Source organism: Kogia breviceps, chromosome X, assembly GCF_026419965.1.
Source record: "Kogia breviceps isolate mKogBre1 chromosome X, mKogBre1 haplotype 1, whole genome shotgun sequence".
In the NCBI taxonomy this organism is placed as follows: Eukaryota; Metazoa; Chordata; class Mammalia; order Artiodactyla; family Physeteridae; genus Kogia; species Kogia breviceps.
The window spans coordinates 122547939-122575462 of NC_081330.1; the positions used below are offsets into that span (position 1 = coordinate 122547939).

The 27524-nt window shown below is 44.6% G+C and overlaps 1 protein-coding gene across 15 annotated transcripts in view; it reads right to left on the minus strand.

The window, feature by feature from the left end:
• The window catches only part of BMX (BMX non-receptor tyrosine kinase), a 52942-nt gene extending 32053 nt beyond the window's left edge, over positions 1–20889 (minus strand). For 5 of the 15 annotated variants that reach the window (XM_067022899.1, XM_067022903.1, XM_067022909.1 and 2 more), the window contains exons 1-6: positions 20735–20870; positions 12424–12570; positions 11488–11592; positions 9533–9614; positions 4823–4942; positions 2517–2581 (exon numbers count right to left, since the gene is read on the minus strand). In XM_067022899.1, the coding sequence (XP_066879000.1) occupies positions 2517–2581; positions 4823–4942; positions 9533–9614; positions 11488–11592; positions 12424–12570; positions 20735–20737 (522 nt within the window). In that variant the 5' untranslated portion in view covers positions 20738–20870. Of the gene's footprint in view, positions 1–2516; positions 2582–4822; positions 4943–9532; positions 9615–11487; positions 11593–12423; positions 12571–13467; positions 13737–20734 lie in introns of those variants that run through there. The other 10 variants (XR_010838541.1, XM_067022910.1, XM_067022907.1 and 7 more) reach the window with 6 other exon arrangements.
• Positions 20890–27524: the final 6635 nt, after the last annotated feature.

The following is a 27524-nucleotide window of genomic DNA, read 5'->3' on the forward strand; positions in this document are numbered from 1 at the left end:
AATTTTAAAAAATCCGAAAGAAGGGAGGAGGGAAGGAGAAGGAGGGAGGGGGAGGGGAGGGAGGAGGAGGGAAGGAAGGGAGGGAGGGAGGGAGGGGAGGGAATTACTTGCCAGAGACTAGATGCCATGGTTTTGGGCTCCTAAATTATCCTCTGCTCTTAGATTCGTTTAAAATAAACTTTATTAGAGTATAATTTGCATACCACGTACTATAAAATTCACCCTTTGTACGTGTGGAATTCAGTGATTTTTAGTAAATGTATCAAGTTGAGCGGTCATCACCCCAGTCCCGTCTTAGCATCTTTCCATCCCTCCTGTCAGGCCTCCCGGGCCCATTTCCAGTTAGTCCCCGTTCCCGTTCTGCCCCTAGGTAACCACTAACGGACCTTTGCTTGTTCTGGACATTGCTCTTAGGGGTTTTACAGAGCCATAATTTTCAAGCTTCAGGGCTGGAGCATGTATCCAATCCAAAAAAAGCCATATCGCTGATAACAAACTATAACCCCCAAACCTTAAAAATTCCATCGGTTTCCTAGGGCTGCCCTGACAAATGACTACACATCTGGTGGTGGAAAACAACAGAACTGTATTCTCTCACAGCTCTGGAGGTCAAAAGTCCAAAAGCAAGCTTTCACTGCAGGGCTGTGGGGGAGGATCTTTGCTTGCCTCTTCCAGCTTCTGGTGGCTCTAGGCATTCTTGGCTTGTGGCATCATAAGTTCAATCTCTGCTTAGGTCTTTAAATGGCCTCCTCCTCTGCGTATCTCTCTGTGTCCCCTCCTCTTCTTATAAGGACATCAGTCATTGAATTTATGATCTATCCTAATCCAGTATGATCTCATCTTGATCCTTAACTAATTATATCTGCAAAGACCCTCTTTCCAAATGAGGTCACATTCTGAGGTTTTGGGTGGACATGGATCTGGGGAGACAAAAAGTCAACCTATGACAACAATGGATTTCCTTTTGTCCTTCACGTTGGTTTACAAACGTTATATGGTTTTTACTTAGATAGAAAGAGAGAAGTAAGTTTCTGTGAATGTGTGTAGGTGAAAATAAGTACCCAAGACACCACAGAGCTGATGGGTGGATGGAGATGCTCCCTTACTTTCAGGTGAGCTTCCAGACAACCACAGGGAGGCCATTTTATGTGTCTCCTGGCATTTGAGGTGGCTGACACCGACCTGGGAAGCCTAAAAGCAGGAAGTTATGGCTTTGAACCCAAGACAGCAGAGCACGAGGATAGCCTGTACTGTGAGCCACATACAGTTTTACTAAGCGGAGCAATCAAGGTTTTGTTTGTTTTCCTGTAGGCCAACGCCACCCTTGAGTGAGGGTTGGCTGGGAGCCATCTTGAAAGGAACTCTGCCCCAGAGGAGTGAATGGACCCAGTAGAAAGTTTGAGGGCTAGAAACCGAAGAGCTAAGGGTCAAGACGTTTGCTCTGTCATAAAGCTACAGCCCAGGGGGAAATCCACGACAGTGTCCTGTATGATAAAGAATCAGCATTGGAAAACTGCCTCACCCAGAAGCCACCACTACCAAATCATGATGGGAGTGGCGACGTATGAGTGTCTCTTTTTCATTAGACCCTCTCTTCCTGGGCCTCAGTCCTAAAGGCGTTGGAAATCTCAGCCTCTCCGTGACTTCTCCCCCAAAGCAGGCTGCCCTCTGTTGCAGACTTGAGCTAAGGGAAGGGGGGGAATTTTTAACTTGAAATGACGTTATAACTTTGGATGGATCACTTTAGAGGCTGTTCTCATGACTACTAGTAATTGGGAAATTTTATGTCATCTGAGGTAATGACATACCTCAGGGACAGAGAAGAAAGCCCACCAAGTGGCTCTGAAGGGACAATGGAGGGAAAGAATTATATTCTGCCTGTGCCCTGTGGGGTCCCTTTCCTGTGCCAGGATACGTACGTGAGGCAGACTTAGCCATGCTGGTGGGGGCGGGGGGGCGGGGAGGAATGGCAGCCAATAATAGCTGCCTGTTATATGTGAGGCCATCTTTTTTTTTTTTTTTTTTTTTTTTTTTTTTTTTTTTTTTTGCGGTATGCGGGCCTCTCACTGTTGTGGCCTCCCCCGCTGCGGGGCACAGGCTCCGGATGCGCAGGCCCAGCGGCCATGGCTCACGGGCCTAGCCGCTCCGCGGCACGTGGGATCTTCCCGGACCAGGGCACGAACCCGTGTCTCCTGCATCGGCAGGCGGACTCTCAACCACTGCGCCACCAGGGAAGCCCTGTGAGGCCATCTTAAGGGCTTCTCCCACATACACCATTTTTTTGTGTTTACAGGTTAGAAAAAGGCCCAGTCGTTAAATGCAAAAACCATAAAATGGTAAAATGGTTCTATGTTTGAATGTATTATTTGCTACTGCCATGGCTATTGGCGATAGGTCACGTCTTCTCTCTCTTTGCTGGGCATTCTGAATGAAGCCCATGTATTCTAGTCTTGAATTTGGCAACTCTTGGTTTATTTAATATATCCTGACTGGAAAAATTTGAAATGTCGACTTACCACTCTGTCTGGGAAGATGGGAACTCTGTGTTTTTCTTCTTTGGGTTCAGTGTGCAGATCAGCATCTGAAGAGTAAAACCAAGCAGTGGCAGAAAAAACTTTAAATAAAACAAAGCAAAACACCCAACGTTATGAATCAAAAGAGTGGACTAGATTGTGTGAGCAATACTCCAGATTACATGAACTTAGAACATCTGGAGTGGTTCTGTTGCTTTCCTGTATAATAATACCCAACTCAGATATCACTTCACCATTGATTATCAGTATCTTCCCAAGTGGATAAGAAATTCAAGGTCCTCTAAATTCTATAAACTGTTAATTTATACCACATTTCCACCTGGTATCTGAGTAACATATCTAATCTCATTGGGTAGTATCTACGACCCTAGGATTCAGAATCCATGTCTGATTCTTCCTTGATCAGCTCATACAAGATGCATAGCAATAGCTGATTTATAAGTGAACGGACTTATCCTATGCTTCCCCCCCACCCCGTTGTTAGGATACTTGTTGCTTTTTCTTTCTACTCACACGTGTAGATAGACATCCAGGTTGTGAGGGTGAAGCCATTGTATGCCTTATAAGTGGGGTCGCCATATGGTTTACTGACTCAGCTGGAACATTTCTGACAGTGATGGGTAGGCTTTTAATAATTATGCCGGGTCCCCAGCTGCAGGGTGAGATTGTCCCAAACAAATTGGGGTGTATGGTCAACTTATTTATAGGCCATATAGACCTTGGACAGAGGATGGTCCGTGACATTTTGGAAACAGAAGGAAGCAAAGATGCCCAGCTGTTTCCTTCCTAGTAGGTGTGCCTGCGGGCTGCCCTGTAGCTCAGCAGAGCAGGAGGCCGAGGAGAGAAGTTACACTTAGGCAGACAGACAGTATCACAGCTGTCTGCAAGCCATGACATCTCTACTACATTCTGTCGTTTTCTTCAGAGGCCGGCAGAGAGCCTTTGGCACCCAGGCCACATGGCAGGTGCCGCCCAGACAGAGCCCAGGAAGATAATCCCAAGGCAGTGCTCTCTCTGGCCTGTTTTCCTGCTCTTTCCCGGGGAGTTAGGGCAAAGTCAGAGCTGGAATCTGGCCTGCTGAGTAATAATGCTGACCATAGACGGAATCATTGGGGTAAATGATGAATGCTGTAAGGAGACATTACTCTCCGGCCCTTCACACTGGAGGGAAGATCCATGCACAGTCCGTTCTGTATAGTTCACTAAATCATTCCAGTTCATGAGTATAAAGGGCAGTGTGATCTAATTAAGATGAATAAATATTCATTGTATAATTTAATTGAGATGGGAAGTACAATGAATACTTAGTCACTGATTTTGTTGTAAAATTACCCATAGTAACAGTAACACCGCTGTCGGGAGTCAATACTATTGTGGGGTGAATTTGAATAATATTTCATGCAGCTGATCTCATTTAATTCTTTAAAGTCATCACAGTCCAAGCATATTTTGTCCAGGCTGGTAAAACTGTCACCAAAATGAGTTCTCCTTCTTATTTATCAACGACTTCATGTTGTTAAACGGTGATAAACTTCTAAAATATACGACTGCCTCATGTAAGTATCCTGGTGATAGCATGGGACCCCGTAGGGCACAAGCACAAAACGACGTAATTCTTTCCCTCCATTAGCCCTTCAGAGCCACTCAGTGGGCTTTCTGTCCCTGGATAACGTCTCGGGCAGATTTCCCTGGGACTAGAACTCTGGATAGAGTCCGACTGCACGTAAAGCAAACCCTACCCTGCTTTCTGTGATGTTATTAAGAAATCAACAAACACGTACGGAATGGCAAACCACTTTAAATATATCTTTGAAAACCTGGCCATCCATCATTTTGGTATATATGGTGATTAAAAGTGTTACTTCAATTTTATCCTTGGACATATTTTTGAAAAGAATGTTGGCTTTTTAGGTGTACGATGTTAGTTTGTGAACCATGGTGATATGTTCACCACATTCCACCCATCTGGAGTTTATCTGCAACCAGGAAGAATTCGGGGAGGAAGTAAACAGCTCCTTGCTGGATTTATGACTTCCATTTAAACATAGTTTCTCATGACATGAATGAGTGGCAGATGTTCATATTGTTATTATTTTAAGGAAAATGACTCAACTGACCCTGGAATTAGATTTCATTTGCTAGATATCATGTTCGAAGCTGGATATTCATGATGCTGACCAGTCGGGCACATCTTGTTTTCCTGAACTGGCGAGCTGTTCTGGCATTTGCCAGGTTTGCCTAAAGGGCATCGTCCACCCAGGGTCCAGCCCAGCAGAGGGGTCACGTACATGCTTCCCAGAGAGTACATCCCGGGGCCGCTTTGCAACTCTGCTGGCAGCACAGGAACTTCCCGTACACGAAGAACCCACTGTGATACTTGATCAGCAGGTGGGGGTTGCCCCTTATCTCTGGGGAGCAGGCAGGAAGAAAACACAGCATGAGTAAACATTGGCCCGAGAGAAGAAACACATTCAGTAAGCGCTGTTATCATAAAACAATGAAAACCTCATTTTGCTAGCAACCAGGCTAAGAGCAAATGTTTCCCAAAGGATGTAAGTCTTTCACTCACAAGTTAAAAAGCCAAAAAGAAAAGTCTAATCATGTTTTAGTAAGAACAACACAATAACTTTTATCAGTCTTAAAGAAAACCGCTAGAAACTACATATACGCATCAGCTTGGTGTTAGGATTTTAGAGTAGGACTAGATCTTAGCAAGAAGAAAAGAAGTTTCCAATAGACATATACTCCCCCCCCTTCTGCTTTTTATTTTGAAACATTTCAAATGTGTAGAAAAGTTGCAAAAATAGTGCAGTGAATGTCCATAGACCCTTCACACAGACTCACCAACTTTTAACTGTTTGCCACATCTGTTTCATCTCATTTTCTCTCTGTACGTACATATCATTATTAAAATTTTTTATCATTATTATATTTTGCTTAACCATTTGAGAGTAAGTCACAGATATCATGACCTAAATAGTGTCATCCATAACTACTTGAGCAAGTAACTTCTGTTAACAAGGACATTTCCTTACATAACCGTAATACAATTATCAAATTCAAGAAATTTAACACTGATACCATACTAGAACTTAATATATATTTTGTATTCAAAAATTTTCCAGTTATTCCAATAATACCCTTTGTAATCATTCACTTTTTCTGATCGAGGATCCAATCTAGAAACACACATGGCATTTAGTTATCTCGTTTTTCTTGAGCTAGAACAGTTCCTCATCCCTTCTTGGTCCTCCGTGACTTTTGACCTGTTTCCACTAAGGAATAAACGGTTTATGGGGCTACTTTTCTAGGAATATGTGCATATTTTTAAAAACCGTAGGAATAGGGCAATGTTGAATCCAAAGAAACAAAATTCTAATATTGGAGTATAATACTGTGTCTACAACAAATTCACCTCTCTCAAAATACAGCATAGAAACCTACAAGGTCTTAGTAGAGAACAGTTCAAGAAGATTCTCCGGGTAGGGCGGGCTGGTTCTACGTGTGACTTAAACTCTTCCCTTCTTGATTTTATATTCATCTTGAGGATTGCTTATTCTGATCCCAGGAGAACTCCTGGGATCAAACTCCTGTAGCCTGACTCTGGGCTGGAATCAGGAATATTCCAAAGGGTTGACAGTCTTTTGCTTTTGGCAAAACTCTGCTTAATCCAGTGGGTATTTCCCTGTACAGTGGATTTTCCAAATGTAATAAACTTTAATATAAAGTAAAAAAACAAACCAAAACAAAAACCAAAGAAACCCAAACAAAACCCTTCTTTACAACCATGACTCGAGGAAGTGTTTGGGGATAATAATATCTACTTTGCTGGGTCATTGGGAGGAGATGAGCGAATGTATGTAAAGCATCCGGCACAGCGTTTGGCTCAGAGTTGGTGCCCATTGAACAGTGGGCTTTAATGATATCATTCCCTTAGTTTAACCAAGCTCAGCTTAGCTGAAAATTCTCGCATAGAAAAACTTTACCAGATATTAATGGGAAATTATTACAGAAGTCACAAAAAGCAAAAGAAGTTAAGATTACAGAACACTAGTTTCTGACCTTGGTCCCAAATGGTCATTGCAGTTCCTTGGGCACATTTCTTGCCTTCCTGCTCTGTAAGCTCCTGGTCTCCACGTACCAGGATTCCTATTATTTTCTATTACATGGATTTGGTTCCCTGGGGAACTAATTGTTTTCCAACCAAGTCCAAAAGTCCACATTGCAACGCTCCCACCATCTAATAATGACAATAAGAGGAACTCATATATTGATATGTGTACAGGACTTTACATTTACATATTTTCCCTCGCACCATCTCATTTAACCTACTCAACAACCTTGGGGGGAGCTCTTACTATTATCACGGCTCTTACAGAGTCAGGTAAACTGAGGTGCAGAGAGATGGTGTAACTTGCTCAAGTTCACAAATCTAGTCAGTAGCGTATTTGAGACTCGGGCCCAAGCTTTTGCTACTATATTCCAATGCCCGGATGCCAGCTTCCCTGCCAAAACCCCCCTTCAGTTTTGATTTTTGGAAAGAAGGATACAGTTTATTCACATCTGGTCAGCTGAATTCAGAGCCACGGTAGCTGATCTCATTCACCTTATCTCTTGCTATCTTCCAGCACAGAGGCTGGAAAAGCCAGATCCTGTGTTCCAGCTTCCTTTGCACACAGAGGTGGCCATGAGACCCAGTTCTGGCCAACGAGACGCAAGCAAAAGTTTGCGGAGGGGCTTCCGGGGAAGCTCAGAGCCTTTCTGGGAACCTCTAAGGGTGGCAGAGCAGAAATCTAGAAGGAGCCAGCGTTCCTACTGACTTCATTGAGCTGCTGCACCAGGCCTAGGTTTGCTTACCTCTGGCCGTGGAAGAGGAACACGCCTGTATTTGTTTCAGCAACTGTTTGGTGTCTTTTTACCTGCCTCCCAAAGCATTATTAACTGATACAAATGGCTACTGTGCACACGGCAGCCCCAGTGATAGGGTCTCTCTGCAGTTTATGAGGGGCTAAGAGATTCACTTCTGCTTCTCTCTCTGCTCTCCTTTTTTTTTTTTTTTTTTTTGTGGTATGCGGGCCTCTCACTGTCGTGGCCTCTCCCGTTGCGGAGCACAGGCTCCGGACACGCAGGCTCAGCGGCCATGGCTCACGGGCCCAGCCGCTCCGCGGCATATGGGATCCTCCCGGACCGGGGCACGAACCCGTGACCCCTGCATTGGCAGGCGGACTCTCAACCTCTGCGCCACCAGGGAAGCCCTCTGCTCTCCTTTTATGTTCCATATGCCTTCCCATGAGCTGCCCAGGGCCCACCCAAGCCTGCCTGCCATATATAGTTCCAGAAAGACCCACACAGAACCCTAGTATGTGACAGATAGCTGCACACAGGGGGTGTCTACATAGCAACTGCCCCTGGCAGATCCCCCCAAAGGAGACTGAACGGGAAGCAGCATCTTAGAGCTCCTCCCGGAGGCCCCGCTATAACACAGTGGCTCACGTTTGTGTGTCGGACTCTTTCATGTATTTATGAGTCATTCATTTCTGGCTCGTGAATGCTCTAGGAAAAAAGAAATCTGATCTCCCATTTTACAGGTCAGGAAACTGAGACCCAGAGACGTTAGATGGTTTTATAGATGACACAGCAAAGCAGCACTTGTCTGCCCTTCTTACTGCAACAAGCTGGCGGCAGGTAGAGGGAGGCTTTCCTCTTAACTGGACCACTCGATTCTCCTACAGAAATAGGTTGCTAAGCGCTTTCATACAAAGGGAAAATTAAGCCCCATGAGTGAAAAAGGATGTATTTGCATTGAAGTAGAGTAGGTGGTTGTCTGAGTGGTGTAATTTGAGGTGTAGTGAGAAGAGCCCCGATCTAAACCTTAAATGAAGTAAAATCTTCCCCCATCTGAGAGCTTAATATCTGAAATTCCACCAGTAGGGTCACTCGTTTGAGTGAAATATTGTCCTCACACCATTACCCACCTTTAAAATAAAAATATCATAGGGAGAAACATCATAGTACCAAATTAGTAATAATTTTCTCTCTTCTGTCAAAGGTTGTTACCAGGGTAGCCTAAGAATCACTAAATAAATGTTTCATGAAATTCCCAGTTTTGCCTGGAATTTATACTGTACCGTTTAAGAAGTTGGGTTTGGGTAATTGAATTATGTGTTCTCCGTAATTAGGTATGTGACGTGTTTTTTTTTTTTTTTTTAACATCTTTATCGGAGTATGATTGCTTTACGATGGTGTGTTAGTTTCTGCTTTACAACAAAGTGAATCAGCTATACGTATCCACATGTTCCCATATCTCTTCCCTCTTGCGTCTCCCCCCCTCCCACCCTCCCTATCCCATCCCTCTAGGTGGTCAAACAGCACCGAGCTGATCTCCCTGTGCCATGCGGCTGCTTCCCACTAGCTATCTGTTTTACATTTGGTAGTGTATATCTGTCCCTGCCACTCTCTCACTTCGTCACAGCTTACCATGTCTGCTTAATTTCACTTATCTGAAAAATGGAGAATAGTATTATTACCCCTTGCCATAGAGTTGTCAAGAGGATTACCTAAGAAAATGTTTTACAACTACTTGACACAGTAGCTGGCAAATGATAAGTATTAGTAAGTATTAGACATAATTTTCTGTAAATATCCAAAGTACAGTAACTACGGGACCCAAGAGAGAGCCCCACGAGGATCTAGACTTTGCTCTGATACAGGCAGGCACAGTGGGTGGAGCGCAGGTGGTCTGGCTTCCTCCTAGCTGTGAGGAAGGCACAATAGCCAGCTCTGCGCTGGGCAGGAAAGGGAATCCCATCCCCGGGCTTCCTCTGGGTAACGAAGAGAATGCAAAACAAGGATGAGTGCGGCACATTCTCTGAGGTTGGTAGGAAAATCAACAGATTTCTCCATTGGCGTTAGGCCCTTTTATGGCCATATCTTTCCTCCACTGAGCTTCAAAAGAGCTCAGTCAGAGACTCCCTTTGATGACATTTGTTAAAAATTACCTCTTTGTAATGCTTTCAACCACTGACTTCGGCTCTCTTCATTTGATGCATACACATAGAGAAGCCCATCTTTATAGACAATCTGGAAAGGAAAAGATTTGGTGCATTTAGATATAATTGTGTTATAGTTCACTCTGGTACAACTACAAATTTTTGTTATCCAAGAGAAACACTGAGTTTGCCTGTATAATACACATTATCTCTGGAATTAGATTTTTTAAATCTAGTTATTTTTATCCTCCACCCCTCAATTTATTTTATCCCAGACAGCTCTACACTTTGGAAAATTACAGCAATGATGCCTCTGACAGCAGTGAACATTGAGGCCTCAGCAGGAATGCCCTGGACCATGGAGAATTATAAAAGTATAAAATGTTCGACATTCCAGGTGTCTTAGAAATGTTCTGGTCTATCCACCAACCCAGTGCATGACTGTCTTTACAGCCCACTGGAAAATGTTTTTCTGCTCTATCTTTGAAAATATGTTCAGGGGTAGAATGTCCTTTATTTTTGCTATGCCATCCTTGCCAGTTTCCATTCATTCTGATCATTATATGGTTCATGCTTATATTGAGTGAAAATTTGTCTCCCTGTAACTTTACTCCCTTGGGTCATGTCTCACCCTGGGAATCCCCAGTATAAATCATTTTCTATTCCTTATGATACTTGGTGAAATGTGTGAACATTCCAGTGTCTTGCGCAGATTCTTCTCTAGTTTATTCAGCTTTTGTGGGTAAACAATACAGACCATTTGTTAAATACCAACTAGTTTCTGGGCCCTTTCCTAGATAATTTAACATTTTAATTCCCTTTCAAGACTATAAAAATATATGATTATGACCACTTTGCAAATGAAGAAACAAACTCAGAGAGAGGTTGAGAATGTCATCTATGGTTACACCAATATAAGCAATGGGGCTAGGAGCTCTGTGGCGTTCCAAAGCTCATGTTCATTTGAGTATTCCATGCCACGGTGACACTCATTTGAAGCATCTCCCATGAGCACACGCTCCTCCGGTTTTTCCCAATTGGGCAATGTTCTTTTTTTTAAGTGGGAACTATGGACTGTTCACTGACTGGATGATTGTATTTTATTTCACTTTGGGGCCACTGTAGGGCAGGTGTTAGATCAAGTCACTTCCATGGGGTACTGTAGGCACCCTCTCCATTGGAGACCAGTGTTTGAAATACTTCAGGGTAAAATTCAAACTCCTTAGCGTGCTATGCAAAGCCATTCGTGATACGGCCCTGGCTACCTCTCCCGGCTCGTCTCTCACTCTTTCATGGGGCTGCTCCATTCTAAGCACCACCCGGATTTCTCCAAATATGCCATACTGTTTCACCTACCAGGGTCTTGACATCTGCTGTTTCTTTGGTTTCGCTGCCCTTCCTGTTTTTGCTGGGCTAAACTCCCATTGTCCTTCCCAACCCTGAGTGTCCCCTCCAACAGGAAATCTCCCTGACCTCCTGGAGTGAGAAGTGCAGCTTCTCCTTTCTGGGACACCATGGCTACGCTGCCACCTTGGTCTTGACACTCACCTCCCTGCATTATAATGCTCCGTAAATGCCTCGGGGACAGGGATGGCATTGTATTCCTGATAGTGTGCCTAGTACCTTGTAGCCTATTGGAAATGCTCTGCAATGTCTGATGAAAGAGATCGTCAGACCCCAAGGCAAGTCAGGCCACTAAGGCCTACACACTCATCTATCTTTCTCTCCCACTAGGGAAGGCAGCTTGGTGGATAGAATTTTAGCAAACTGCCCCAATCCCATCTGGGGATGTTCCAAATTCAGAGAGAGGTTGAGAATGCTCTCTGTGGTTACACAAATAGAAGCACCTGCCATTGTCTTAATCATTTAGCAACATCTTTATTTATCCCCCCAATACTGAGTTCATAATAGAAAATCTTAAAAGAAGAGCCATCCATCCAATGGAATGTTATCCCTCCCCTTACCTGAAATGGGTACTGTCTCTCCACGGGGGTCTGCTCCTCAAGATTTACTTTCTCCACACATCTGATTTTCTTAATCTCAATTGACCCTTTTCTGCTGCCTCTTTTCTGAATTAAAAGGGAAATATAAGATGCCTCACGTGATGTACAGTGGTGCACAAAGAACAGAATCAAGTTAACGTTACACTTAGGAGGGAGATTGGGAGATGAGACGGGCGCGTGAGAATCATTCCAATTATTCCATAACAGTCAAAATCCAATGATGAGGTAATATATTTTTCGAGTGTGGACATAAACTCCTCCAAAAGCAAGTCTGCGAGCAGCACTTAATTTCTTTTGATAACCTTGAAACACATTTCAGATCACCTGCCATATGGTTAATCTATTGAGGAAAATGAAGCAGCTTCATCTTGTTTCAATTTTATGACAGTATTTCAGTATTTCTACTGTGATAGAATTCTCAGCTGCACAGAAATCATCTTATTTCCAGCGTTTGTTAAGACAGGATTTCTCATCTGCATCACCATTCGGGGCCAGATACTTGTTTGTGGTGGGGCCGGCCCGGGCACTGTAGGATGTTTAGCTGCATCCCTGGCCTCCACCCGCTCGATGCCAGTAGCAAACTGCCCCTCTCCCCCAACGAGGACAACCAAAAATGTCCCCGGCCATTGCCAAGTATCCTTTGGAGGGTAAAGTCACCCTCAGTTGAGAACCACTACTGTAAAGTTACAATTTGCCTTAGTAAAGTTAAGCAATGTTTGAAAATGCTTTATCTTGAATTAATTATAACTTGGCTAAGAAAAGACAATGTGATAAGTGAGTGCAAGTAGATTTTTACTGTGTTCGCTAAGAAACCTGATGTTTCCTTACATTAAGCACTTTGTGGAGACTTGAGAAAAATAAGTAGCATTAAAAACAATGAAATAAATAGGGTCTCACCATTTTGTCATATTCATAATAGGAGAGGTTTGTTTTGGTCAAAACAAAAAGCCGCTCTTTGTAATTATTGGGTGACATTTTCTTCTTTTGCTGTGACCTTTTGAGAAGAAGTTCTTCTAGAATGGATTCGGTGTCCATGTTGTCGTCCTAAATAAAATAAAATGATTAGAATGAATGTTGGCAGCATCTAGCTGGGTTGTCTTTTAGCTTTCATAATTTTTATCCAACTGTTTCTCATTACCGGGTAATATAAATAGTTTTTTAAAATTAGATTTAACAGTATATAGAGGAAGATGCAATGAAGCAGGCTCTTAAACACACACATTGCTGCACTTTTTTCCTACTGCCTTGGCTTTGACGTGTTTAAACACGTCGATATTTGTATAGCATTTTATGCATTGTACTCATCTCCCACTTTGGATCATAAATTCACCATCTTCACGCTGCCTTCCAGACCGCCATGTCAAAATTCTCCTTTTTCCTTAAACATTCTATGGACATTTGTTGAATTGAATTGAATGTCATCCAACTTTAAACAGTCTGAACATGTCCGAAGTAACTGATCAACTGAAATTTCTCTCCACTCTGATGTGGCCAATTGTTGGACTCTGATACTGTTGTAAATGACGCCACGGTCCCTGAACATGATCAGATCTTTAGCATGAAGGACTTGGGTATAATTTTCACTACTTCTGAGCATAAAACATTTTCAAAAGAGATTTAAAAGAACTGAAAGGATTAGTGCCTCATAAACTAAAAACACTCTTGCTTTTTCTTCCCAAACTGCTTAAAACATTAAAAGTTAAGATATTTCTGGAAAATCAATGCATTCATTTTCTGGTTGTACTACGACTGTCGCTTCAACCCTCTGTCTGATATCAGGTCTAGTAATGAGAAGGAATGCTAAGCAGTCGGCCCCAAGAGACCAGCTTCCTTATGTTCTTCTTCGCTTTGTGAAATCACATGCTTATTAGCAGTCAGATGCCCGATCATTACTATCTTCCTTTGTTTATTGATAATCGGAAGGTAATTAACTTGACTCACCTTAATCTCGATAGAGCTGAAGAAGTGTGCTGGTAGGTCTTTAAGTCTCAAGCTCTAGGCAAAAAGTCACTGCTCTGAGACACCCCACTCATTTTCCCTCCGGCTATGCCAGGGTCATGCATTAAAAAGAAGATATTTGCATCCTGTTTATTACTTGATCAGGAAGCAGCGGTGCAGTCACTAACGCGCAGGGCCCCAGAGTATGATGGGCCCACTATGGTAGGAGTAGAAAAGAAAGGGAGACAAAGAAACTCTGCTTGGCATTGAATAAACCATGGTCAGGCCCAGCCAGCTTCCCTCCTGACATAGGCCGCGCACCACTCTAAAAATGGGAATCAAGCAAATCAGCTTTTATTACTTATCTGCATAGATCAGGCAATTATTTATTAAAACCTCAGATGTTCTCCAAGGGCACTGTTCGTCTCCTAGGCAGAAGTAGGAGAAATCTTAGCCATTAAATATAATAAAGTCTTGGCCACTTTTTGCTTTGAATATTGTTTTATCTGGAAAAAAAGGCTAATTCTTTTGTGAAAGTAGAATGGGTTTCTTTTTGAGCCCAATGAGTGCTCTTCTCCTTGGCCACTGGTTTCTTTCTCCTGGACTCAAAGCTGGGGCAGAGATCACGACACAGTCAACCCAGCCGGCCCTGGGAAGGCAGGGAGCACGCCTCCCTTCACCTTTTCCTCCGTGGTAACCTCTACGCACACTCCCGTTCAGATAAGATTCTTTTCTACACCCGCAGTCTATGGCCGGAAGAGAATTTGCTTGAAGACTTATGGAAACTCTGGAAGGTCTACTTTTTGTGAAGTTAAAGTCCCCTTTGGAGGAGCCATATCACGCTGGGCAGAGGTGTAGGGAAATTTTTGCCTTTTAAATTTCTCCATGGAAAAAATTAACTAACAAAGCAGAAAGGGAACACTGTGAAAACTCTTTTGTCAAATGTCTTTTACATCAACAGCTAAAACGTTCCTCCTCAAAAGCGAGTGGTCGTTAAATAGATCTGGTTAGTTGAATACAAAGTTAACTTTTCAACATTTGTTTTCAGATGCTGAATCAATTTGCAACATTAAGAGCACTGTTTTAAAAATGCAAATCCCAGGGCTTCCCTGGTGGCGAAGCGGTTGAGAGTCCGCCTGCCTGTCGATGCGGGGGACGCGGGTTCGTGCCCCGGTCCGGGAGGATCCCACGTGCCGCGGAGCGGCTGGGCCCGTGAGCCGTGGCCGCTGGGCCTGCGCGTCCGGAGCGTGTGCTCCGCAACGGGAGAGGCCGCGACAGTGAGAGGCCCGCGTACCGCAAAAAAAAAACAAAAAGAAAAATGCAAATCCCGATGTCCAAGGTAGAGCACAGCCCTTCTCGTACTACAAGATGATACACATGCTTCTCTGGTTTTAGAACTTGCACATTCAGCACATGAAGAATGGTTTCCTGGGGAATTTTATCTAAAAAATTAATATGATGAGCCACAGAAACCACTGGCAAATGAAAGTCACAAAGTCGCTCCTGTGTATTGAAGGGAAGGAGGACACTGAGTAGACAGGGAGGCGCCGACTCCTCAAGAACATTCCCTAATAAATCTCCAAGAGTTTATACATGTGGCTGCATCTAATGAAATAGAATTTGTCAAATTTTAACAAAAATGTTTATTCCAAAACCTGCCCTTTGTGAATCTTTTGGCTTTCATTTTAAAAATCATATGTGATGTATGTTTATTCGACAAAAGCAAGAGCTGCAGACAAACAAAAGAAAACTGTTAACATTTTGGTAAACACGCCTTTAGATTTTTTTCAGGTCACACATGCAGGTGTTTATTTTCACAAAAATGAGTTCACATGCTGTGCATACGTGTCTGTAAGCTACGGTTCTCATGTCACAAACACCTGGAGCCGCCTGCCTCTGAAGTCCTTCAAAGTTCCACTCCCTAAGCTGGACTCCAGAGCATCGTGACAAAGTTAACGAACCCTGTTTTGATGACTCGCACTTTTGTCGTCTCCTGATCATTTTCTTCTGAGACAATACTTGGTTTCTGATCAAGTTTGGACCTGCCTTTCTCCTTCTATCTGCTTCTGTCCCTTCCTTGTACTTCCCTCGTCTAGAGTAACCTAGATTCTAAACTGAAGGCATTTCCATGGTGAGGACTAATTTTTAGAAATGCAACGTCTCTTGCCTTGTATTAGGACAGTAAGGCAACAGGGCTCCAGGGCCACTGTTCACTCAACTACCTGTCCAGCGACTAGCAAACTCGGCTCTGCCTACCCACATTTAAGGGAAATTCAGTTGGGAAGGTTTTTTTTTTTTTTTTTTAAAAAGCTAAACAAAATAAAATTCGATCCTAAACCTAGAAACCAGAAATCTATTTCCATAGAGAAGCTGGTGCTGTTTGGCTGGACACTCATATATCACTACCTACATAGAACAGACTCATCAATTTGCTTACCAAATAGCTCAGGCTGCCTATTTCCATAAACACATGAAACTAGAAAGATTAAAGTGCAGGAGAGGCCAAAAAAAAAAAAACCTGTCAGAAATCAGTACAGTATTTTCTTTTCTTTTTGCAGTACGCGGGCCTCTCACTTCTTGTGGCTTCTCCCGTTGCGGAGCACAGGCTCCGGACGCGCGGGCTCAGCGGCCATGGCTCACGGGCCCGGCCGCTCCACGGCACGTGGGATCTTCCCGGACCGGGGCACGAACCCGTGTCCCCCGCATCGGCAGGCGGACTCTCAACCACTGCGCCACCGGGGAAGCCCAGTACAGTATTTTCTATAAGGAAGCCAGCAACCATTGTGTAAGTTTTAAACATAAAAGGTGCGTGCTGAATTAACCAGACTTGGAATCACTATGGTTACTTAGCATTTATAAGGAAATGATATCATGAGAGTTAGAGGAGTTCAAGCCTGCACGTCTATGCAGCACACTTGATGTTGAGCGTACCGTGTGCTTGAGTGACAATGAACGGGTTTGAGAGATAGTTTCAGTAGCTCAGGGATATGCAAGCTTGCTGTGGGCTGGTAGACTCAGAAGCCTTCAAAGAGGTGACAGGACTGTCACTCGTGCACTGTGTCACCCTGACCAAGCGCCTTCCGTGCTGTAAATGTTAAGTTTTCTCACCTGTAAAATGAAACGGGTAACAGCTCTTTCGCTTTATGTGACTTAAATGAGAAACTTGATGTGAAAATACTGGGCACGGTATGGGTACCCATAATTTATTTATGATTAAAAGAGAAAAAGGTGGAGAGAAACAACTCAAGTTAGAGAGGAGTCCTTACTCTTTGCTACAAAAGGCCCGAGGAAGGACAAGTTACTATTTTTCTTAAGATAATCGAGACAGATATTATGGAAGGGAGGGCATTCAGATTGGACCTTGAAGGATGTGAGTGATCGCGGTGATGATAATCCTGGCTGACATTTAAGGAGGGCTCACCAAGTGCCAGGTGCTCTCTAGAGAACCTTAAAAAGATGCACTTGTTTACTGGTCACAGCCGCCCTATGGGGTAGGTTGCAACATCTTTCCCTGCTTATAGCTGATGCCGCTGTCACAGATAGGTAAACCGCCCAGGCTGCGCTGCAGGTGCACTGGAGCCGGGGTCTGAATCCGGGCAATCTAACTCCATAGCCCATATTCATTTTATTTTATGTCGGAGAAATTTTAAAAAAAATTTTAATTGAAGTATACTTGATTTACAATATTATATTAGTTTCAGGTGTACAGCATACTGATTCAATATTTTTTTAGATTATATTCCCTTTAAAGTTATTACAAAGCAATGGCTTTATTTCCCTGTGCTGTACAATATATCCTTGTTGCTTATCCATTCTTTTTTGTTGAAGTAGAGTTGATTTACAGTATTGTGTTAGTTTCAGGTGTAGAGCACAGTGATTCAGATATATATATATATATATATATATTCTTTTCCAGTTTCTTTTCCCATATAGGTTATTACAGAGTATTGAGTAGAGTTCCCTGTGCTATACAGTAGGTCCTTGTTTTTTATCTGTTTTATAGATAGTAGTGTGTATCTGTTAATCCCAAACTCCTAGTGTATCCCTCCCTGCCCTTTCCCCTTTGGTAACCATAAGTTTGTTTTCTGTGTCTGTGCCCAGCCCATATTCTTGACCACAACGCAGATGCTAGAGAAGGATATGCCAGCTGCGTAACGCTCCTAATCAGAGAAGGCTCTAACCTAAATGTAGGAAGGCAGCCACAGGGTATCAAAGGTGGTAGGAACCCTAGAAGCCATTTTATAGATGCAACAGTGATCCCTGGCAGCCTAGGTGACTTAGCCAGAACGCGACACTGTGACTAGAGAGACACCGCCCAGGGAGCCAGATTACTGGTGTCCTGCCTGGGACACTTGCCCACATCATCATGGCAATAAATACACTAAAAGAGATCTATGTGTTTGGCTAAATGTATGATAGCCTTGCTAAAGCCTGTGGTCTGGTAGAACTAGGCATAAATTTGAGCCTTACCAGATACATGCAAGGGAGCTTTTATTGGAAATATCAGAAAGATGTGACCTATAAATAATCTTTCAGGGCTTCCCTGGTGGCGCGGTGGTTGGGAGTCCGCCTGCCGATGCAGGGGACACGGGTTCGTGCCCCGGTCCGGGAGGATCCCACGTGCCGCGGAGCGGCTGGGCCCGTGAGCCGTGGCCGCTGAGCCTGCGCGTCCGGAGCCTGTGCTCCGCAACGGGAGAGGCCACAACAGTGAGAGGCCCGCATACCGCAAAAAAAAAAAAAAAAAAAAAAAAAAAAAAATCTTTCAGCAGGAACCTCTAAAGCAGTGTTAAATAGCAAAACTCTAGCCCACGTTTTGAAAATAGGTAAGAACATACAACTGCAGAAGTTGGAATAAATTCTAAGTGGTGCAGAAGGGGAGCAGGAGTCAAGAAAGGAAGGGAGAAAGGTATGTACAGTTAATTGGGGCCACTGGATAGCTCCCTCAATTAAAGTGTACATTCCCTGACTGGCTCAGGATGGTGCCTTTAAAGCTTTATTTTTTAGAATTGAGAGATGAGGGTAGCAATTCCTTACCCCTTTATGTGATTTGGTTATCCTCCCTTGCTTTACATATCATTTACCTAAGATTTTGATAGGTGTCAAGATATTAAAATAATACATGTGGTGGGAGGGCAGCGGAGCGGGGGGGGGGGGAAGGAAAGGGAAGACACTCCAAGTGCGGACTGGGATGGGGGCTCCGAAAGCCAACATGGTGGACCTGTGGCAAACTTGACCTTCAGATATTTGCCCAAGGCCAGGCCTGCTTATCTTCCTGCTAAATAACTGAGCAAAATATGATGGTAAGTTAAACAGGAACAGAAAGCTTAACTCAGAATCAGGTAAAGTGGTTCAAAAATATAACTCTTAAGATGCCGGCCAAAGACAAATACCAGCTCCCCAGAACCTGACAGATCCCCGTTTCATAGGACATTGTGCAGGCGAGAGAAAGTTACAGTTGATCTCGGCATGATACGGGCAGAAATCCTTTACCATTGACTTTTGAATCCAACATTTCGAAACACCATACTTTGGTTGCTCCAAAGTGAATTTATGGAAAGCACACACTTTAGGAAGCCATTTTTGCACAGAGAATGCCAGTGCCTTTCCTGTTAGAGCTAAAATGTGCTTCTGGTGTGAAATGCATCTTCAGTGCCTCATAGAGCTTTGCTAAGCCCTTTCCTTCTTTTCAGCAGCCTCTTTCCTTTTGCCCAGCGCACCCCTCTGGGCACCTTCCGTAGAAGAAAAGCAAAGAGTGATCAGTTCACGTCCTCATACCTCCTGCTGAATTAGTTTAACACGTAACACTGCGAAGGATACAGGTTGGTGTGGACAAAAGCACCCAGCTTTGGTGGGTTCAAATCCCTGCCCGTCTCTACGCAACGCGGCGTGTTACTTCACCCTGCTGAACCTCAGCTACCCCATCTGTAAAGGGAGTAAAACAACAGCCACCTGAAAGCGTTGTGAGGAGTCGAGAGAAAATGCCTAGCACCCTAGAAGATGTTCCAGAAACCTGCACCCCTTCCCCTCATCACTCTGTAGGCAAAGTTTTTTAAGAGACCGTGGCAAAGTTTAAAAACTGGAGACCACGAGATGACCTCCCCTTAAGATTTTAGTCCTCACCCGCCTCCCCCAGCCCCCTGGGGGTAGGAGATATTGGGAGGGGAAGACTCCTCGCGCCTTCTCTAGCCAGCAAGCACCTGCTCCGTGGCTCTGTTACGACCTTTCAATCCTGGGACTGGTTACCTTAAAAATCAGTTTGACTGTGGATTTGTGCCACCGATTTCTAACAAATAAGTACGTGGATGTTACTCCAAGTGTGGCCCACGGACAGGCAGTATCAGCACACTCTGGGAGCTTGTTTGCAGATCCCACCCCAGCCCTAGTGCGTCAGAGCCTGCATTTTAGCGAGATACCCAGGTGACTTATGTGCACATGAGAGTTTGAAAAGCAATGACCTAGACCACATTACAGTTGTACTACTTTTTAAAACCAATGAAACCATCACGGTCCGTGAGAACTTTCAAAATTCTGTGTATGTGGCCGCAACTGTGTAGTTCACCTCCCTCCCATCTTTCGACCTCCGTCTAGAATACCCGCAGGCCCCTGACTTAGGGAGACTTCAGGAAGCTAAGAATAAATATTTGTATCAAAAAAAGAAAAAAAACTCCATCATAAAGCACAGATAAATAAAAGAAGCCATGACTAACATTTCTTTGTCTTTTGGGGAGCAATTACGAAGCCAATATGAAAAGTCACAGAACGACCTATAATGGAAAAGAATCTGAAAAAGGATAGATTTTTATGTATATGTGTATATATATGTATGACTGAATCACTTTACTGTACAGCTAAAACTAACACAACACTCTAAATCAACTACACTTCAATTAAAAATAAATAAAGGGGAAATAAAGAAAAGTCCTCAAAGGGCAATGGCTTAAGAATAGTATGGAGAAAATCAGCAGAGGAAGAGACACAAAGCTAGATCAAGCCGATGGTGTTGTACGCGCAACCTGACAGGTTCCCTGAACGAGATCTTGAGCTAGGAGGGAATTTCCAGTGACTCTTCTACAGCAGGCCCCCGAATGACATGGTCCCATCCAAAGCCCCGAGAGGAGCCCCAGCAATTTCACCTTCATAATTTTGCACTATTTTTCTTAAAGTACCCCCGTCCCCCCAAGTTTGTGAACTTCAGGCTCTACAACACCCAGGTCCGAACCTATTTTCCTGTAGGACGTGACACTGTAGAGCCACCTGCCCTTTCACGCACCATTTTGCCTGGCGCTTCTGCCCGGGTCCACGGCGGTGAGGTCGCTCTGCTCTTGTAGGGACACAGCCGCAGCTCTCCTCCTTCCAGCAGCCGCAAATTGCCTCACATTTTCCCGGCTGCTGGGTCAGAAGTGGCTACATTACTCAGTGCCCCCCAAACGTTTATTGTCCTGCAAGGTCTTACACAATCCCACAGGAAACCGCGCTCAACACTTAGCCAATACTTGTTGACCTGATTGAGCGCAACAAAAACGGAGACAAAAGCATATTTCATAAAGGTTCCAACTTTGATAACTACAGCTCCTGCTTTTCTCAGGCAGCTCTCTGGTACATGTGATAACCTGTCTTTGTTTGGAGAGTTCTGCGCTGCAAAGGACGAGAAAACATCTCGGCAAAAACCCGCTCGTGACGCTGACCTCTCTCACACGAGTCAGGAAGCCATGAGGTAACGCCAAAGAGTGCAGAGAATAAGCAATGAAAACCTCAACTCAACACTGGACCCAGGGAGGTCAGAGAGGATATGAGAGAGAAGGACACAGCTTAAATTAAGAAATCCAGAAATGGAAGAGAGACGGGTTTGGCTCACGTACCATGCATGCACCAAGAGTGCAGTGAAAGAATGTGATTATCACTTGACTGATTTATGATGATCACTCTAATGATTTATGACATCACAACTTTTAAATTTTATTTCTTATTAAAAAAAATTTTTATTGAAGTATACTTGATTTGCCATGTGTTAGTTTCAGGTGTACAACAAAGTGATTCAGCTATACATACATATATATATATATTCCTTTTCCAATTCTTTTCCATTATGGTTTATTACCGGATATTGAATATAGTTCCCTGTGCTCTACAGTAGCTCCTTGTTGTTTATCTGTTTTATACATAGTAGTGTGTATCTGTTCATCCCAAACTCCTAATGTGTCCCTCCCCCGCTTTCCCCTAGGGTAACCATAAGTTTGTTTTCTATGTCTGTGAGTCACAATATCATGGCTTTATTCATTCTACCATCTTCTCCAGTGCACACTGACTGTATGTAATCTGTAACAAGTCTTATGACTTATTTTAGGCTCAGCTATGGATGGCTGAGAAAATTAATCATCCTTTTGGCATGCACTGACACACTATATTAGCTTATAAATTGTTGGCTACTTTAACTTATTTGTAAACGTCTGTGTTGTGATGAAATCTTGGGTGGGCAGAGGATGGTGAAGCCACTGGCTTTCTTCTGAGCGGACACAGGATGAGCATCATTTCTATTCATTCATCCAGTCTTACTGAGAACCTACCATCTACCAAGCGTTCTGTTAGGAGGCCTAGAGACACAGCAGTAAACAGAACAGCGACAGCCCACATCTTCAGGAAGGCTTATTATGTCCAGTGGAGGAAGGACCACAAGTAAAGATTTAATTACAGTAGAGTCTGAAAAATAAATATTTCTATTTGAAACTGGAATTTGGGGAATGACAAGAGTCCTTCAGAACAATTCAAAAGAGGAGAAATTACACCCTGATAGCAGATAAGTCACTGATGGATTCCACATAGGTCTCCATCCTCTAGGCATCAAGTAAGCAGTGACAGTGGCAAAGCACCTTGGCCAGATCAATGAATTCTACACCCTGCTAGTTCACTACCTTTCCCACATGGCGATTTGTATTTACTCTGCTGTCTAAACATGGTAGCATGGCTGAAGATCAATTCTAGAATAAAAAGTCAGTTTAGGGGAGGAGAGGAGGACGTGGCAGAGTGCTGAAAACACCTAGGCACGATCTCTTGGGATTCTCATCCCTTCCTGGGGCTTGAAACGCTCAAGGGCAGCCGGGAGGAGTGGTTTCCTCTGAGTCAAAATGTCCCAGATTTATGTATTTATTCTATTCGTTCACTTCCTCTGCCACCTCTCCGGAACTTTTCTTGGGCTCTGTATTTTCCTTGTCTTCAGTCCAATTCTAACTTGTTGTGGCTATTTGCTCGAAGTATGCTCTGCGTTTTCACCTCTACCCCCCCAGGGAGACCCATAGGAATTTTCTCTGAGCTTCTCTTCGTGAGCTTTTAGCACGCAACACATTTGTGTAGGGCTGCAGCATGGGGTGATTTGGCTTCACTATGTAAACAAGCTTGTTCAGTTGGGAGCAGTAGTGCTTACATTTTTAGAACTAGAAAGAACCTGATAGGATCCATTGTGTGTGTGTGTGTGTGTGAGGGGGGGGGGGGAGAGAGGGAGAGAGGGAGGGAGAGGGAGGGAGAGAGAGGGAGAGGGAGGGAGAGAGAATGTGTCTGTGTTTCTTCTGGCTTCGAGTGACGTCTATTTTTCTCTTACTTTAAAAAATTCATTTGACTCATGGCTTTAAACACCATCTATATACTTATGGTTCCAAATTTCAGCCAGGTCCTCTCCCCTGAATTCCAGACTTGTATTCGACTGTCACCTTGTCTACCTGCACTTGGACTATCTAATAACCATGTCAAACGTAACATGTCTAAATGTGACCTCCCGACTAACCCCACAAACCAGCTCCTCCTACGGGCTTTCCTTCTCAGCTAAGAGCAAATGTAGCCTTCAGTTGCTCAGGCCACAGAATGTGGAATCACCCTTGACTTTTACCCTTCTTTCACACCCAACATCTGATCCATCACGAAATATGGTTAGCCATATTGTCAAAATATATCCCACATTTGGCCGCTTTTTACCACCTCTACTGCTACCTACTGGTCTAAGTTGCCACCATCCGTCATGTGGAATATTGTGCTCGCCTCCTGCCTGCTCTTCCTGCTTCCACACTTGCCGCCTGCTGTCTGTTCTCCACTGACTAGCCAGAATGATGCTTTCACATGTTCAAAGCCGGCCACTCCTCCCATCTGAACTATCCAACGGTTCCCCCTCTTGTGGTCCCCTAGCACTGTCTCTAACATCATCTTATGATTCTTCTACCTCACAGTGCCACTCCTACAATATTCTGAGCACCACCTGCCCCAGGGCCTTTGCCCAGGCTGTTTCCTTTACTTGGCAAACCATCACAGACATCTGACTGGTTCGTTTCCTCATCTCCAGGCTCTGCTTCAAATGGCATCTTCCTAATGAACCCTACCTAGACTGTCTTGTTACTACCACACCTTGCTCCACCCAGCACTCCCAATCTCCCTTACTCTGCTCTACTTTTTCGTTTTTTCATAGCACCTAACACCTTAAAACTGACTACATAATTTAGTTATTTATTACCTTTAATATCTATCTCTCCTCCCTGAGAGGTAAGCCCACAAGGGCTCTGATAGCTTCTCTCTGCAGCCTGAGCTTTTTTCATGGGGATCTCTTCACTGGGGGCGTCACTCCGTCACCTCCTGCTCTTATGTCTCCTGGTGCTGAAATAATCTACTTGGAGGTTGGGATCTGCTGTGAATAGTTTACACCTACTGGAATCAAAGATGAATGTGTCATCTCTCCTAAGGATGCTTGTGTATTAAACCTCAGCTTCAATGGGGGAACCTGAGGTTTTTCTTCAGGAAAGGAGATTGTGAGTGGAGGGTGAGGGTGGACACAGAAAGGTTTGTTTTTTGTTTGTTTTTCTTTTTCTTTTTTTGGCCATGCTGCACGGCTTATGGGATCTTAGTTCCCTGACCAGGGATCAAACCTGGGCCCTTGGCCGTGAGGGACCCCCAGGGAATTGCCTGTTGTGTGGTTTTGTTGTGCCCTTTCCTGACATCCGTGAAATCTTTACACAGACTGTTGGCATTTTATCAATTTCACTCCTATTTTCTAGTGGAAGGTAAGGATTTGAGGTCTAGATGGGGTTGGCAAACTATTTCTACCTCCTGTTTTGGGAAATAAGATTTATTGGAGCGCAGCCACGGTCATCCGTTCACATATTGGGTGAGGCTTCCCTCCTTCTCCAGCGGCAGAGTTGAGTCATTGCGACAGAGGCCATATGCCCGCAAAGTCTCCAATATTTACTATCTGGCCTACATAGAAAAAATTTGCCAACTCATGCTCTAGAAAAATCCTGCCAGCTGTGGAAGTGACCCAGTAGCTTGGAATTTAGCTCAACAGCTCAATTCAGTAGATCTTCACTGAACTGCATTGTGTACAAGGTGCCAGTTGGAAACAAAGGAAGTAGGCAAAGGGGAGATCTTTATGGAGCCCTTCCAGCTACGATTCCCACTTCGATTCAAATTATTTTTTCCCAAAACTTTATTATGAATAATTTCAAATTACAGATAAGTTTTTTAAAAGTATGGTGAACACCCATACACCACTAGATTCTACAATTACATTTTATTATATCTGCTTTGTCATCTGTTTATCCACCCTCTATCCATCCATCAGTCCACCTTACTGGCATTACTACTATTACTGTTATTTTTTGCTGCATTCAAAGTAAGTCACAGGGGCTTCCCTGGTGGCGCAGTGGTTGAGAATCCGCCTGCCGATGCAGGAGCCACGGGTTCGTGCCCTGGTCCGGGAAGATCCCACGTGCCGCGGAGCGGCTGGGCCCGTGAGCCATGGCCGCTGAGCCTGCGCGTCCGGAGCCTGTGCTCCGCAATGGGAGAGGCCACAACAGTGAGAGGCCCGCATACCGCAAAAAAAAAAAAAAAAAAAAAACAAAGTAAGTCACAGACATCAGTGGACTTCATACATGAACACTTCAGAGTACATATCATCAACTGGAGGGTAATTCAAAGTAGCCTTTTATTTTTAGTTATTTTCTTTTTATTGGAGTATAATTGCTTTACAATGTTTTGTTAGTTTCTGCCACACAGCGAAGTGAATCAGCCATATGCATACACACGTTCCCTCCCTCTTGGACCTCCCTCCCATCCCCACCCCCCATCTCGCCCATCTAGGCCATCACAGAGCACCGAGCTGATCTCCCTGTGCTGTATAGCAGGTTCCCGCTAGCTAGCTATTTTACACATGGTAGTGTATTTATGACAAACCTAATCTCCCAGTTCGTCCCACCCTCCCCTTCCCACCCTGTGTCCATACGTCCGTTCTCTATGTCTGCCTTTCTATTCCTACCCTGCAAATAGGTTCATCTGTGACATTTTTCTAGATTCCACATATATGCGTTAATATACGATATTTGTTTTTTAGCCTTTTAATTTAACTCCAACCCTGTGATCTTGAAAGCAGCCTTCATTTGGCCAGAAGTCACAGTCTTACACAAGCTGAAAACTGAGACAGGTTATCAGGATAACTGAGGTAAGTATCATTCACTTACATTTCTCCATTTCCCTGGTTCAGAGATGAATCGGCCTTTCAGGGCTGAGAATGTTTTGCATGTGATGAATTCGAGGAAAGTTCTGTGGCTCAAAAGAGAGGGTCATAAGCTATTCTTTTCTGGCACGCTGCCCCAAACCCATGGGAAAGACAATTATGTGTTTCATGCAATGGTTGATCACATGTAGCCTCTGGGTCAGAACCCTGGCCGATGGACCAGACCACATCCATGCAGATTGCTCTCACGAGGGTGGAAACAGGAGTCACGTATACACATCTTTTCCGGATATTTTTGGATGTCCTCGACCACAAGCACATTAATGCCCTTCATAAATGAATGTTTACAAAATAATCAGTCCCTTACTTGGAGACATTTCCTGGGTCCAGAGAGTCTGAGTCCCTAATATGGAATATTCTAAAGATATTTGTCATTTAATGAACAGCAGTTACCATGTCCTGGGAGGCAAATTACCGAAACCTGATCAATCTGCAAGAACGATTTTTTTTCTTTCTTTTTTTTTTTTTTTTTTTTGTGGTATGCGGGCCTCTCACCGTTGTGGCCGCTCCCGTTGCGGAGCACGGGCTCCGGACGCGCAGGCTCAGCGGCCGTGGCTCACGGGCCCAGCCGCTCCGCGGCATGTGGGATCTTCCCGGACCCGGGCACGAACCCGTGTCCCCTGCATCGGCAGGCGGACTCTCAATCACTGAGTCACCAGGGAAGCCCTCTCTGGCTGTTTTGTTGCTACAAAAGCCAACTGGCTTGGTAGCCACAGAGAACACGTGCAAAATCTAAAACATTTACTATCCAGCACTTTCTTCTTCAAAACCAGGCAGTGAGCTTTCTGGTGTTTACAGAACAGAAACCCGCGGAGCCTTCTGCAACTCCGCACTCCCCTGGGAACTCTCCAATTCCCTCACCCCCTTGCAAGGAGAGAGCAGCAAGCAACTTATTTATGTAGCCAACAGTTGTGTTATGCTTAGCACCTGCCCAGCTCATTTCATTCTCATCACAACCCCATCAGGTTGTATTACCACCATGTCCATTTTACAATGGAGGAACCGGAGGCACAGAGAGGCTGAGCCACCTGCCCAAGGTCACACAGCTAGAAGTGGTGGAGGCAGGATTGAAACCCGTGCCGCCGAGCTCCTCGGATTGCGTGACCAGCGGACTCCAGGTAGAGACAGCTGTCCTATAAGGTTCACTTGGGACCGGCGCCCTGAACAGAACACCTGCCAGGTCCAATCCCCGCTCCCAGGGCCCAGCGCGCAGCTCTAGGGGGCGGGAGGGGCGTCGAGGTCAGGCGGGGGGCGGAGCGAGAGGATCCGCGCGGCGGCGGACTGTCAATCAAGGAGTATCGCCCCCGCCCAGGGCCCCAGAGACCCACACGCTCCCGCCTCCCGCCTCCCGCCTCCCGCCTCCCGCCTCCCGCCTCCCGCCTCCCGCCTCCCTGCGGCCGCCGGCAGCGAAGTGCTGAGTCACGGTGAGGCAGCTGCGCGGCGCCCTCCGAGCCCACCTTCCCCACGCCTCCCCCGCCGCAAGGGCTGCAGCAGCCGCCCTCAGCGGGCGGGACTA